This window comes from Motacilla alba, chromosome 8 (genome assembly GCF_015832195.1).
Source record: "Motacilla alba alba isolate MOTALB_02 chromosome 8, Motacilla_alba_V1.0_pri, whole genome shotgun sequence".
Lineage (NCBI taxonomy): Eukaryota > Metazoa > Chordata > Aves > Passeriformes > Motacillidae > Motacilla > Motacilla alba.
In genome coordinates, this window is record NC_052023.1 from 20,906,565 (window position 1) to 20,921,720 (window position 15,156).

The 15,156-nt window shown below is 37.2% G+C and overlaps 1 protein-coding gene and 1 long non-coding RNA gene across 3 annotated transcripts; one reads left to right on the plus strand and one right to left on the minus strand.

Annotated features, from left to right (window-relative positions):
* Positions 1 to 337: 337 nt before the first annotated feature.
* On the minus strand, positions 338 to 14,412 carry AKNAD1 (AKNA domain containing 1). Of its 2 annotated transcripts, none has more exons than XM_038145082.1 (15): positions 13,750 to 14,412; positions 12,115 to 12,983; positions 11,363 to 11,422; positions 10,911 to 11,049; positions 10,657 to 10,808; positions 10,491 to 10,550; positions 9,872 to 10,005; positions 9,406 to 9,532; positions 8,547 to 8,710; positions 7,163 to 7,248; positions 5,799 to 5,921; positions 5,605 to 5,715; positions 4,697 to 4,778; positions 3,751 to 3,889; positions 338 to 3,149 (listed from the first exon to the last, which is right to left on the minus strand). In XM_038145082.1, the coding sequence occupies exons 1-15, from the start codon at positions 14,381 to 14,383 to the stop codon at positions 3,030 to 3,032; spliced, it is 3,000 nt and encodes a 999-aa protein (XP_038001010.1). In that variant the 5' UTR covers positions 14,384 to 14,412; the 3' UTR covers positions 338 to 3,029. The 2 variants fall into 2 exon arrangements, with proteins under 2 accessions (XP_038001010.1, XP_038001011.1); XM_038145083.1 differs by having other exon boundaries at positions 12,115 to 13,276; positions 13,750 to 13,879.
* LOC119704222 lies at positions 5,780 to 13,725 on the plus strand. Its single transcript, XR_005257871.1, has 2 exons — positions 5,780 to 7,877; positions 13,375 to 13,725. It is a non-coding gene; the product is annotated as an uncharacterized LOC119704222 (long non-coding RNA).
* Positions 14,413 to 15,156: the final 744 nt, after the last annotated feature.

The following is a 15,156-nucleotide window of genomic DNA, read 5'->3' on the forward strand; positions in this document are numbered from 1 at the left end:
ATGTGTGTGTCTTAGGTTCTATTTAGTATTACACTGCACATACTTTTTCACAAGGGCATGTTTGTTCCTAACTAATTATGATAAAAATTATTGTAATTATATATAAACTGGAATTGTCTTTGAGAACTGTGAAAACTTTCTACAATGGCATTTATTTCTAAAAATGACTGAATTAAAAAGGGCCTAGGCTCTTGGGTAGGGACTTCAAGAGAAAATTTGTAAATATGGGTTTACCATAAAAATGTTTAATACAAGTTCAGTGTCATAAAGTGTAATGTTTTCTGTAGAAATAACTTGCTGAAAATTCTTAAAATATGTGTAATTGTGAAAAATCTAAAGGCTTTTTAGATGGTGCTGGGTAAGGTAGATTGTTAATCACAGAATTATTGATCAGTTCCAATCACAGTAAACAACTCTGGAGAAATGCTGTCAACTGTGCACTGAAGTACACTTTATATTTAAGTATATACAGAAATTATTACTGAAGCTTTTTAAAAAGTTAATTTCTTAGCAAATTCCTTATGGTTGTCTACATAGTCTGTCTGTTTCAGAAGTTGAATTGCCTGTGATACAGAAATTCCAAAACCAAGCATGTCTCTTTGTGGAAGTGGAGGCATGGGGAAAGGACAGGACAAAAAGGGAAGCAGCTCAGTCTTTCCAAGGGTTTGGTAACTTGGAAAAGAAAAGCACAAAGCAAACAAAATGACAAAACCTGATGCACTCAAAAGAACTGACTTTTAAAAAACTTTGTTACATACTAAGAAATACTTAAATTTGCATTGAAGGGAATAAAAATCAAATTGTATGAATTCTGTAACACTGGTAATGTTTAGATTTCTCTTGAAAAATTACTTAATTAAAATTATGGAACTTTTAAGGGGATGTTGTATTTATGTGCCTTGAAATGTTAGTTTGTTGTATGTAGAATCCAAGAAAAATGTTATAATGAAAAAGAATAGATTACTCATGTCCTGTTGTTTACATTTTCCCAATTATGAGTTTTTGGGTTTTTTTGGGATTTTGGGTTTTTTGCCTTTATTTTTGCTCTCAGGTTAACCAATACTTTAAGAGAACATTTTTGTTAGATGAGTTCATTCAGAGTTAATTAAAAGGTGGAAAAAGGTCAAGTTCTCCCCCTACATCAGAGAGGAATGAAAGAGGAGGACATGACATAATGATTCTAAAATGTTGCAGGACATGGGGTGTGATGAGTGGCTGTAGCTTTCAAATGCACCTAAAGGAGTTTGGAATTGAATCTACACCGAATTTTTTTTCAATAGGACTACGGAAGCAACACTTCTAAATCAATTGGTTTATCAAATACCATGTACATTACAACCTTAAAAAATGTAGCAAAAAGATCTTGTTTTTGTGCTTTCTAGTTTATAACTCCATCACAGTAAAAATCCAGAGTTAAAGTACTTATCTAAGAAACACAGTGTTCAGTATTTTTTACGAATGATGCACACTTTGAAATTGGTACTGAAAAATTGTACTAAAATTATAGCTATATTTCTTACACTTTTGGCAAGAGGAACCCAAGTTTGCACCTACATATAGCTGTTACAACAATTTTTTTTCCTATTTCTAAAGCTGGAAAGTAGTTAAGTACAGAAAGAAATAGCTGATATCAGTGTTACACTTAAGGACTGAAATAATTGATTTCGGTAGTATATAAAATCCATTGTGTTGATATTTTTTTTTAATTGCATAGAGTTGAAGAAATACCAGCTCACAATTCAGGACTACTTCTGTAGATTCAGCACTTAAGTCTTTTTCCATGTCTCTCCTTCAGGCTTAAGTGTTATCACCAGCTCAGACTGATAGCTGATAACTCAAAAGTTTTAGTCTATTTTTTTTTGTATCCCTTATCCACTTTTTCCATCAGGGGACATTCCAAACAGTAAACTAAATAAAGCAAAACCAGGGATAATGAGAGGCTAATGAAGTTATAAGGATATACAGTAAGGCTAAGGAGCAAAAGACTTGGATGGTATTGTTGGCTGTGAAGGGTGGAAGAAGCCCTGAAAAAAGCCAGTGACTCAGGCTAGTGAGCAAGTGGCACATGGCAGTGAGTTTAGCAATCACTGCTTGTATGAACAGAGTCTGGATTATTTCTGTGTCCTCTACTGATGAAATTGCTCAGGTTTGCCTAAAAACAGCTGTCCTTTTTAAAGAATGTACTGGCATTTCTAATTTGGTTTTCAGTCCTTATGTACTTTGGCTTCAGTGAGTAGCATCCCTGATGAAACAAGGCTGTTAACTGTGTGCCTTTAATCACTGCAGTCAAATGGATGTTAGAAGGAAAAAAGTAGATGACTTTTTCTTGGCTCACTGAATTTCTACAGTATTTTAAAATTTTCCAACCTACTTACCATCAGCTAAAATGTCAAAGCCAGATATATCTGACAAATTAAGGACATCTTGAGGACAAACTGAAGGAACCAATTTAATTGTTACAAATACATAAAACAACAAATGGTGTAATTCAGCCATTGCAACATACAAGGATGTTTCTTAAAAACAAACTCTCAATGTAGGGCACTCTAAAACCAAAATAATTCCAAATGTTGACTATGACTTGGTATGTTAACATGATGTTTGCTTCTAGATGTCTCAGGTACAGAGGCTGTTTTCTCTTGGTGTGATTTTGAAGTAATGACTGAGATTTATTCTCAGGCTTGGAAGTGGGGGAAATCCAAGTCAGAAAGTTAATTTTACTTGTTAAAGCCAATTTTTATGAAGCTGTCTTAAGTGAATACTTACAGAAGGTATCGGTACGCAGTAATTGGATTAGCCAACCTACTAAATAATTTTAGTAGAATTAATAATTTGTTTTACAGTTCTAAGACTGAGTTTAAACGTGGAATACCTATGTGCTCTGGTTTGGTTTAGTACCAATAGGTACAGAACAGCTGACAACGTTAGCTAGCTGACTTTTTCATGTTTGTGTTCATCATTTGATTTTTGCAGAAATACTAACACTTCAGTATGAACCAGCAGAATAACAAAGCATTTGAACTAGATAATTAAAACTGTTTTCTTTTAACTTTAGCTAGATCTTCTGAAACTGCTTGTACCATTCGCTCTGTAGCTTTCTTCAAACTGTTTGCTGTCTCTATGGCATGATCCAGAGTAGAACTTAAAACCTGTTGGAAATAATAAAATGTAGCTTTGTTAATAGTGAAGGCCGATGTATACATAGGTACTGGAAAAAGATGATGTTTAAGGTTTTGTCCAGTGTTGAGAAGTAAAAATGGAGTCACACGATAGACTGCTCTAGGATTCAAGTTGTAAGTATCTGTTAATCATTTCCCTTTGTGTATTCATTTGAACTGAGGGATATCTACACCTTTCTAATGAATCAGCTCCAGCGTGGTGAAAGCCTTCTCAGTACCAAAAACATTCTTGAGGTTTTGATACTGGTTTGTCTAGCTAGGCTTTGTCTCAGTATATGAAACACAATTCTAGAGATAAGATCCGGTGCTATTTTTTGGTCTATTTCACCTTTTATACAGGGACTGAGTTGCATAACAAACCTGTACACACCTGTATGAAGAAATATAGTAACATATAAGCCAAAATGCTTGGGGTTTGAACTCCCTCTTGTCTTACCCTCAAATGCACTACATGTGCTTAGATTGCAGGAATCAGCTTGCTAAGAATGGGATGTTCTACAGTGCCATGATGTATGGAGGTAATCCTTTCAAGAAATATGCGTGGCTTAAAATTTTCACTCAAAAGTCTTACATTTGCATAGGAATCATTGGCATTTCTGTTGCTTGCAGATTTTCTTTGGGCAGATTTCTTACTGGGTATGTATTGCTGTGAAAGGATAATTTTATCATATGTTTTTGAACAGCAGGTTTTGGCAGCCACAAAGGATTTCCTAAAGATAAGATATATAGAATAAAATACCATTTAAGTAAGAAAAAGAACTTCTAAACTGTGAATCACATAGATATACCTTGATAGCACTCAGTTGCAAGTTAATTTTACAGTGAGTAGAATTTTCCATGGAATTGTAAAGCACAGTCCTTCATTATTTGTATTCTATCTGCATTGCAATAAGACAGAAAGTGTTCTAGGATGCAGAGTTAGAAAATTCTCATAATAGCAGCACTCTGCTGCTGCTCTAACTTTTTCACAGTGTTCTATGCCATTGGTTCTTGAGTACAGCTGCTGTACTTCCAGGCAATTCCTGCTATTGAGTAAAGCTGTCAAAAATACTGTGACAAAACTTGTATGCATTTCAGTCTAGTCTGTGCTACTGATAGGAATCCATTTTGTTTCTGTCTCATGGTGTAATTTAATATTAACAACAATTAAAAGTAGGATTATTACTTATTGAGAAATAGTTGGTAGCTGCATCCTAATAATATAGGCCTGCTTTTGAATCTTTGAATGGGAACATCCTCTTAAAGTGATTTTTTTTTTCATTACTAAATGTGTCAGCTAACCAAGTTACATTTTTACTGTTCATTACATTAGGAGTGAAGAACTAATCTAAGAATTGTTTACACATGTTCTTCAAGCAAATATTTCAATTTCACTAAAGAGTGAAATTCTAATACACAACATGCACTGCAAAAGATAAAACATTATTTCTGCTTATGATACATGGTGTGTTTTTTCCACGCTGAATCTTCAACAATGGGGTTTTCTATTGTACTACATAGTTAGTACTACAGCTTACCTTTCACAAAGTCTGGGTACAACTTCACCTGGCTGTTTGAGTTTTTGAGCCTTTTGAGTGGAGATTCTCTTCTGTGAATTAGCTGGAGTTGTTGAGGCCATGTTTAAAACAACAAAAAAAGAGGTAATTTTCTGCGTATTTTAACTTTTTTTTTCTCTTTAGCATAAATTAAAGATTAAGTAATTATCATTGCTGAATAAAACTTAAATATGTTTAAAGTGTTTTGTAAATGAGGACAGATTAACCTTTTTGTGTTTGCTCTTGAGTTTAGTTGGCAAATGGAATGCAGATTTATATTCAATTTCATGCAGTGAAAGACTGCAGTGTGGAAGTATAGAATAATCAGTGTCATAATCCTAATAATGAATACTACTTTGATTTGTAGTTTCACAGGCTTGCGAGACAAATAGTTAATTTATGCTTTCTTCTTGATGAAATTTTATATTTTTCTTTAAGCAATTTTTTCTTATGCCAGAGAGAGTCTAAGTGACTTGAAAAGGTTCATGTTCAGATGATTTAATTTTTTTAAATTAGGCTCCCCTTGACTTTGCTGCATGTCACACAATATGAGGGTAGAACTGGAATTTTCTTTAGTACTTGTTTATACTATGTTAGGTAATGGCTGGCACTATAAAAGTTGGCACAGTGATGCCTAATTTTCATATCCTTTCATGTGGCTCTGCAAAATGAGATATTCCTGCCATAAATGAAATGTAAAAGGGATTCCACTCATGAAGAACCAGGGAAAGTTAAATCTGTTGTGCATGGAGATTAAACTTGACCAGGTGTGTAAAAGTTGGATTTACAGTGCTAATGACTCACTAAATTAAATGTGGCCTGGTATGTGCAGTGTGGCTTTCTGCCCCTAAAAAGCTAGCCTGTGTTTGTTAATTACACATCATACTTACAGGATGAACCAGAGCTGCTTTTTCTACATAGGGTACAAGACTGAACAGACTCTTTGTAATTCCTGAGTTTTACTTGATCTCTGCTTCCCCTAGGGCATCTGCATCTAAGTCCTGGAAACAGCTGTGTGGTTTAGAAAAACAAAACTATAAGCAATGTTTCCTGGTAGATGTTAATATTTTTGCAATCACTGTACCTTGTCTCTCTCCACATAATCTTGTATTTAATGATTTGTAACTTAGAGTGTCACAGCTGACAAGGTCCTTGCTTTGTGAATCATTATAAGAATCACAGGCTGAGAAGTCTTCTGAATCGCTGCCTAAAATGCAAAAAATAAGTTAAAAGGGTCTGAAATATGAGGAGCTTTGGCTTATGTACTCAGGTAATTATTTGGCTTTCAGCACTGTAATTTCAGAGCATTTTGCTGCCATTAATACTACTGCAATTTGAGGAAGTACTTTTCACCCCCAGGAGAGTGGGGATTGAGTTAAAGATTAGCTTTCAGCCCTGTCTACAAGCTTTGAATGTAATTTTCTGGTGGTGCTTATTTTCAGACCAAGAAGTGTTATTTTTTTTCTTTAATGATGTTCTCCATGTCCTTGTCCATAGTGTTATGGGAACAGTGCAGCATAATAGGAATGGGATGAGAATTTGAGCAGCTCTAGTATGGTACTGCTTTAACTGTAGCACCAACCAGTACAAACAATGATCCCAGTGTGTTATATTAAATTAAAAGGAAATCACAAAAAAGTCAAGGACAGCTGATTGACAAAAGGTAAGAAAACCTGTATATTCAGACTTAAAACTGAATGTAGGACAGCTCATGCTATTCTCCTTTAGTTGCTAGTTACTAAAGGCTTCAGCATGTTCTGCTGTGGAAAAGTAAAATGTTTTTAAGCAGAAAAATGAAGTTGAATCCAAAAACTGAAAGTGGAAGTACTGACATGAAGTGTCTGTTGTCAAGCTTGAAATCATCTTCTAGAACATGAAATAAATGCAGATCAGAAGAAAAAGCAAAATCAAAGCATTGTGTGCATGTTACTGAAAATTATTATTATATTAATAAATTATTGAAATTATTAGCAGTAGCAATATTTGGAAACTTATCTAGAAAGCTGAATTAGATTAATAGAGTAGTTCAGGTTGGACAGGACTTCTGGAGGTCTGTCCCTTCCCAAAGCAGGCCCAACTTAAATGAAGTTGTTTAGAACCCTGTCCAGTTGAGGTCTGAATATCTCTGAGAGTGGATATGCCACAGCCTCCCTAGAGCAAACTGTGTCAATGTTTGACCAAGTTAAAAATCTTTAATTCGTGTCTAACTGAAAATTGCATTGCAATGTGTCTATTGCCTCTTGGTCTGTCACTGAGAGTTCCAAAGTGAATTTGACTTGGTGTTCTTTTTATTTTCCTTTTTATTCTTGGTGTTTTGTGCTCTGCTAAGCAGTAATATCTGTTAAAACTACAATTTTCATGTTGAGACATAAAAGGCAAGTATTTCTTCACAGGATTCCCTTGCAGGTTTAAGCATGGTTCTGACCTTTATATGCCCTCATGACTTACTCAGGTTGGTATCTGATAAATCAGTTGGTTTTCTCTGCATGAAGAGTGGAGATGTTCCAGTTTTTCCTTCCTGGATATTTGTATTTCTTTGAGCATGAAAACAGAATATTTTTATTGTATCTTAATATTTCTATGATGAGACATACACACATCTTACACTAATTATTAATTCATTCTTAATTGAGAATAAATCATATTTATTCACAGAAAGAACTTGTATCAGTTATCTGAAAAGGTGGTAAGCAGAAGTTAATAATTAACCAGTTGAAAAATAATTAACCCTTTAGTTAAAGGACACATTCTGACAAAAGCAACCTGACTTCCCACAACTGTTAAAAATGCTTAAAAGTAGAGATCTTGATAATCCTGTATTGGAATAGTAAAGTAGTATGAAGTCTTAGATACATCCATCTGTTACTATGGACAGTGTTTTGATACAACATACATTAAATATGATTTGGTGTCTTAGTAACTTTGAACTGTTATTAAGGCATTAAATTGAATGCCTTTAGATGATTAGAGGAATATTTGAGATGTACCTTCTGAGAGAAAAAGAACAAAAGGTTCCTTGTTTGAGTTACTTGATGTATATTTTTAACTTTGGGTGTACAGGATCACCAAGCTCATTTGGAAAATTTTCTGCCTGTTCATGAACATAATGATCAGAAGATTGAACTAACAGTCTTTCAGTGACAGAGAAAAAAGTGGAAGCTAGGTGAGTTTTACTAGACAACTATTAACACCTACCCTATAAAATAATCTGACAGAATTAGGTTAATATGACTGTGCTCTATGCTGCACACATTCTTTCCCCAGAAGCTCTGCTTCTCTACTGGAACTCAGTTCAGTTCTCTTTTTTTTAACCTTAGATTGGTTAAGGGGGGACCACTTATTTTTCTAATCTCATTGAGATGTTTAACACCTATAAAATGCTTCACAGGAGGGTGAAGATGGTATTTAGAGTTTTCACAAGGTTTTGATTGTTAATTATGTAAGGATCTGCATCCCTCCCTTTTCTTGTTTTAATAAAAATACCACACAAATATTGGCAAATTATCTTCCACTGGCACTGTACTCTGACTAGTTATTCACATCCTGAATTTTTGTGGCTGTCATGAATTTTATACAGAAGTATGATTGAACTCCTAGGTGCAAGTGATGGTGGTGTTTTGGCTTCAGGAAATACTTTCAGACTGAAAAAGGTAGGAAGACCAGGCTAGGAGGAATTCTTGGATATGCAGTTATAGAATTCAGTAAATTTTTATTCTGGAAATATTTGTGTTGCTTTTTAGAGATTTCAATCATCCTAATTTTCTTATTCAGAAATTAATTTTATATATATTTTTATAAAAACTTCAACAGCTGTTTCCAAGTTTTCACTTACATGTGCAGACAAAGATTGCACTTTTTGCCTTGTAAAGAAAGTTGATTTGCTGATGGGGTTAGATCAGTTGTCTGACTTCTTTCTCCCTCATGCTTCTTGTGAAAAAATGGAGTTTCAGTACCTCTTGTTTGTGGAAGATCAGCAGTGCTTGAAACGGTGAGGCTCTGTACAAAGTAACAAAGCACAGACACAGGTGTACCTGGGCCTTGCATTGCAAGGAACAATTCCTACCAAACAGCATCTCCTCAGGGTCTCTTACCATTTTTCTCTGCAGCCCAAGTTAACTAAAACATTGGTTGTGAAAGCATTTGTTGAGACTTACCTGTAGATTTCTAGAAGACAGTAAGGTTTTTTTTTTTTTTGGGGGGGGGGTGGGGGGGAAGTGTGTATGTATATTTATGATCTGGGAGAAAATATTACCATTTTTAGGAGTATCTCAATTTTCTGTAGCACAATACTGTTTGGTCTTCTAGTAATTCTGCAGCTTACGATCTTGGACAAAGTAATCTTTGACAAAGTAATTTTTCCTCCCACAAAAGGATAGTGATTAATTCTCTAAAACAGCTTTGCAGAAGTTAAATTAGCTACTCATTTTTTCTTACTGTGAAATAAATGCTTTTGAAACTGGAACTAAAAACATTCAGTGTAGTTTTGTTTTTATACTTAGGTTTCTGTTACAGTTAATTAGATATGATGAAGTTAATATTTCATTTAAAATATTTTATTTTGAAGTAACGTGCTATCTAAAAGCATCATGCTCTTATTAGAGGAGAACCTACAATCACACAACAGCATTTAGGTTCTCAAGACTTTCATCAATAAAACAGAATAACTGTAGTGTTTAATAAAAGTCAGTTACCTCACAGAAAGACTGGGCAGATTCATAGGAAGTCAGTAACGATGACAGGCTGCCTTTGCTGCCTTCCATTTGTTCTTGAATGTCTTCAAGCAGCATGCCAAGTCTGAATATTCCTCCTTCCACCCTTCTAAATCCAATCACAACTCGCTGTTAAACTCTCTAAAGTGATCTTTTATTTCTTACCATGATAACCATAGTGGACATCACAGTACATTTCCCATAAAATAAAAAAATAACATGAATGGAGTTGTCAGAGTCCCTTTTAAGTATTTGAATTAATCAAATAGATATCCAATTACAAGTAGGATATATAAAGCCCAAGGTGAATTTTGGCCAAACAACTTACAGTTTACTACATTAAGATAATATTTTCACTTCAGGAAAACTCTAATGGATAAATGAAGCAAAATCTGTAAGACAGTCAGAGAAAATATACTGATGTACTACTTAGCACTTCTCTTCTAACCTCTCAGGATCAAACTGTCCGAGGTTGATAGGCTTGTCCTTGTAGTTCTGCAGCTGTAAGTTGTGGTGCTCTTCTCTAGCTTTTATATAATTTCTTTCCAAGGCATCAAGGTATCTTTTCAGTTGATTTAATGCCTTCATCAATAAGAAATAATTCAATACAAAATGTCATGATAACTTAGCATAAGTAGCTGTCACTATGTCTTGCTAGGTAAGCCAGATATTATTTGCAGTGCTGTTGGTAAGAATTTTGGTAGTTCTCTGAATTGAAACAGGACTGCATGTTGTATATCCACCTAATACTCTGTGCTGCTCTATTATGTCCAAGTAAAATAATAAAAATTATTTCTGAACTGATGCCCTACACGTCAAAATTCCTAACTTATATGGCAACTTCAGGCCTTTTATTAATAGTTTTAAGTCAGAACCCTTAAAAGATTTAAGAATTTGTCTACATACTGAACACCTTCATTTTTGCTTCCTAATCTCATACCTTCAATCTGAATTGAGAAGAGTAAATATCCATTTCAGGTAAACATCAAGAATCCTGACAGAAAATTGTAAGTCTACAGCCATTTCAAGTGCATTTCAGATAGCTCAAAATACATAAATTAATTTACCAGATATTTGTCTTGTAAAAAGAGTGTTTCCTGGATCATATCCTTAGAGAAGTCTTCCACCTTCAAGAAAAAATATTAGACTTAATTATTATATTTAAACAAATTTTCCAAGAGAGTATGGGATTTGAGCATCAGTGGAAAGTATGTATTGAAATAGATCTCTTACTTTCTTAGTCAGTTGCTCTGTCTGATCCTTTAGTATTTGAGACATCTTTTCTCCTAGTGTTAGTTCTGGCAGTGAATCAGAAGGATTTAGACAATGTGCTTTTACTGTCCCAGCTGCTGGTAGTGCTGATGCTGCTGTTCTGGGCTGCAGTCCTATGGAATACAAGGGAAGATCGATCAATTGCAATTTCAGCCCAGAAATGCAATCAAATTACTTTAAATAGTCATTTGCATAGCTACTGTAATTTTATTTACTTGCTTTAAGCACACCATAGGTAGTAGGTGTAGGTTGTACAGGGACAGGAGCACGTAATGTGATGACATCAGGCGGTGTCCCAGTGTGTCCTGAGGAAATGGCAATGTTGGCATTTGCAAAGTCTGACTGAGGAAGTATCTGTTAAAATGAGAACCTTCATTATAGATACAAGGTATAGAATGCTTATGAGCCTGGACAAAAAACTTTAACTCAAAATACAAAATATTCATGAAATGTTTATTATAACAGTACCATTTAATTTTGAGTTGACAGATGTGTAAAGTGTCTCATTGTATAAATACTTAAAATACTGCTCTGTGTTGTGAAAATATAGAGGATTTTTATAAATGGGAAATACAATATGAAGGTGACAAAATAGTTTTAGGGGGACAGTCATAGTCCTAGAGGTAAAGAAGAATGACTTCAAAAGACAATATTTTGAGAGATTTACCTTAGGATTAAATCTCAGATGGTCAATATGATTCTGGATGTCCGCATGCTGTGTCAGCATCTCATTTGCAGCCAGGAAATAATAGGGAAAACTATTAAAACTTGTTGCATCTCAGGCAATTTACTAAGATGTAAATCTAGGAACAGAATTAAGAACCTGTAAAGCTCAGTGAGTGAGCTCCATGTCAGGGCATGAAATTGAGCAGCGGTTATCTAATTACTAACAATGTTTAAAATAAATTCACAACAGTAAGAGAAATATTGTTGTGGAAAAAATCCTTTAGAAAGAATTGACTTGTCAGTAAATACCAATCTCAGTAGCTGAAGAGTGTTAGATGTGAAAAAATGCAAATATGTCCTAACATGGGTACAGTAAAAAATAAAATGTTCTTCTTAAAAATGTATTTGAAGTATTTTTTGTGAATTTAAATATTTAAATATAACACTAGAAATAACACTTGATAGTGGATTCCTAATGATTTGATAGGATGCTTTATCATCACAAACAATGCTCCAGTGTTAAATGCTGGCATATTCAATAATACTCAGCCTTTAAATAATTGGTAATGACAGTTGTGTATTGTCAGTCCCATAGAACTTTATTTGTAAAAGTAGTTTTGAGTCGTATGATGTACTCACTGATACCTACAGAGTGCCTATAGAGCTAGTAATGTTAGATTTTATGAGATAAGAATATCTTACAATGAACCACTCTTACCCAGCATGAAGAATTTCTTCAAGCATCCTAATTACCTGTAGCTGTTGCAGCAGTTCTGAAATACTCCTTTCTGCTTGATTCTCTACTTCAGCAGAATTGAAGTAATTCTTATTTTCCAAAATATTGTTCACAGTTACTGATTGACTTTGCAAAATAGGACAGGGTTTTTCTCTTTCAGTTGAGGGAACTGAGGTAATATTGTCAGGTTTCTTTGGTACTTGAACTTCTGAAGTAACTTCAGAGAAGTCAGGAAGGCAATAGTGAGCTTGCCCTTGGCCATATTTGAGCTGAGAAGGTGAAACTGTTCTTTTAAACAGGGTTCTCTCATCTTTCATGTTCTGAAAGGTGTGTGTGTTTCCAGTCTCATTAATCAGTTGTGAATATTCTTGTCTGCACCCACGCTGACCAGAAGAAAAAATAGGTTTCTTTGAAACAGATCTACTTCCATTTAATGCGTTTCCATTTTTGTCATCAGCCTTTACTTCTTCGTGCTTTTCTAAGGGATACTCCTCGGAGCTTGCTGCCCATTGTTCATACACTAAAGAGCCTTTGCTGTGTTCTGAAGGCTCAGGTTTGCTGCCAGTGTCATCGATACTTTCAGTAAAGGACACCTCTGGTATTGTCTCACATTCAATCAAGTGGCATGTGCTTAGTAATTCTCCCCTAGAAAAATGACGCAGGAGGACCTTGGACATCTTGGAGGTAGTTACATGTTCTTTGCTATCTGGTTTACTGGAACTACCAACAGGCAATTCCTTCTGAAAGGAAGCTTCACTTCCAGGCATTTCAATTGGAACTCCAGTTGTTCCTCTGGTGCCTCTGTGATGACTGGAGAATTCTTCAGTCTGTAGAGGAGTTTCATAATTGGCTGCTGCTTTTATGTTTTTGTTATCTTCAGAACAGGCTAAGTTTAAAATACCAGAAATATCTTTTGTACAACTACATGCATTCAAATTATCTGAGTTATCATTGTATTTACAGCTTATTCCTACATCTCCATCATAAGGTAAGTAATCTTCCTCTTCAGCTGCATCTGTGCTACAGACTAATGCATCTGAAAATGAATTATTCATTTGGGCTTTCATCCAGTCTGACACTTTGCACTTTTTTTAGTCACCATATCCAGTTGATGTAGAATATCAATGCCATTGCTTTGCCGGTTGTGGACAGAGCTTTTATTATTGTATGGATCAAAATCTGGAATGCGTGATTAATAGTTATTTTATACTCAAATATACATGACAATAATACCTCGTTATCTATATAATTAATATTTAATTATCTCCCTACTGTAGCTTTTTTAGAACAATCGTACTGACATCGATGCTTCCCTATTTGCACTAGCCTAAGTCTGCTGGAGGAAATAAGACACAAATGACAAAAGCATCGGGAACAGCAGCTGCTGGCAGCTACCGGTCCTTGCTCATTGATCCCGCTGTACTGCTGAAGACAAAAAAACTTGGTAACAGTGCCACGAGTAGTACTAGAGTTCAACGTCTGGCTGAAAATGCCCGAACACATCCCCTCACCCCTTTCCTCTCTCATTCTAAAGCGTTTCTTTAGCTTGTGCTCTAGAGAAAGTCGACAAACATTTTCCCCATTTACTTTTCGTCCCCGTGTATCAATTAAAATACAATTAATTAGCAGCTCAGCACCATGCATCGTTTCACCTTGTCTGCAGTCGCTCGGGGCGGCAGAGGCGCACTCGCAGCCTGTGTTTCCTATGGGCAGCAGCGCGGCCGTGCCACTCCGCTCCGGGGGCGCAGCGCGGTAGCGCCGCGGGGCCGCTGCCGGGAGAGCCGCTCCGCCCGCCCCGGCCCCCCCGCCCCGCGCGCCATTGGTCGGTGCGGATGATGCGGCCGCGCCGGCCGTTGGCGGCCGCGCCCCTGGGCCCGGGCGCGCGCGGCGGCGATTGGCGGGTTCGAGGAGCGGCTGCGCGTGGGCGGGCGGGGCTCGCCGCCCCTCACGGCCCCGCTCGGCCCCGCCGGCCCGGCTCGCACAGCGCCGGCCCCTCGGAGCCCAGCTGGCCTCTCGCAGGTGAGCGGTGCGGCGGGGAGCGCCGGGTGCCAGGGCGGGGGCTCCGAACGCGGCCCCGGCAGTGCTGCGGCCCCGAGCGGGGCGGTGTGGGGGCGAACGAAGCGGCGGTGGGGCCCGCTCCGGGCGGTGCCGGGCGAGCCGCGCCGTGTGCCGCCGAGCGCCCTTGGCGAACAAAGGCGGGAGCTGCCCGTGCCCGGCGCGGGTGGACTGTGTGCCGCGATCGCCCCGGAGGCTCTGAAGGGAGCCGGTACCAGCAGGGCTGGGCATCGGGCTGCTTTGGGCACTCGTGTTGCGTTAACGAGATGGATAAATAAAATGAAAGCGTAAGGGCAGGAGTGAAACAGGCTGCTGATAGAACCGGAACCAAAGAATCGGCAAGCATAACGCCAGGAGTGAGGTATACAGGGAGCAAGCTCTAAGCTCCTGTTCGAGTGTTTGAGTTAGGCGTTGTGTTGTGGCATGTCTAAACTCGGATTATACCAAACCTAGGCTCATTTATCTACTAGACTTTAGGTTTGGTAGTGTAGTTCCTGCCCTTCTATTGCTTTTTCGCTTTTTCAATGGAGGAGCATAGTAGATCAGAAATTGCTCTCTATCCCTTTATTGACCTGATTGCCAAGACACAGATTTTACCCTACCCTGAAGCCGTGGCCTTTCTTCTGCTTTAGAAGCTTTTTCAGCCTAATGTTCTGTTCCTGTTAGATTCTTGCCAGTGACTTCAGGGCTCATGAGTCCTGTGTTGCCATGGCGAGCTGTGCAACCATCTCAGAATTTGGAAGAACGTGTTGAGTCTTGCATCTCAAAAAGATCAGTTAAGAGATTCTAGTCCCTGCTTAAATTTTGTCAGGAAACTTTACGACTCTTTTTTAAGTGGTAATCCTACTAGACCTGAAAATGCTAGCAAAAAGGCCTCATGATACAGTCCTTCTAAATTCATTGCTTATATATATTTATAATGTGTTAAAACTAATTTATAGGCCTGTCCAAGTGTTCCTTCTTACCAGTTTAATTAATGGTTAGCAAGTCATCTGGACTGTGCA

What these genes read in the sequence shown, in the direction of transcription:
- AKNAD1 (XM_038145082.1), bottom strand. Translation starts at nt 14,383, where the DNA reads ATGCCCAGCCCTGCTGGTACCGGCTCCCTTCAGAGCCTCCGGGGCGAT. An exon ending in CAGAGCAACTGACTAAGAAA is followed by an intron (nt 10,551 to 10,656) that starts GTAAGAGATCTA and finishes TTTTTCTTGAAG; the next exon opens with GTGGAAGACTTCTCTAAGGA. An exon ending in ATTATGTGGAGAGAGACAAG is followed by an intron (nt 5,716 to 5,798) that starts GTACAGTGATTG and finishes AGCTGTTTCCAG; the next exon opens with GACTTAGATGCAGATGCCCT.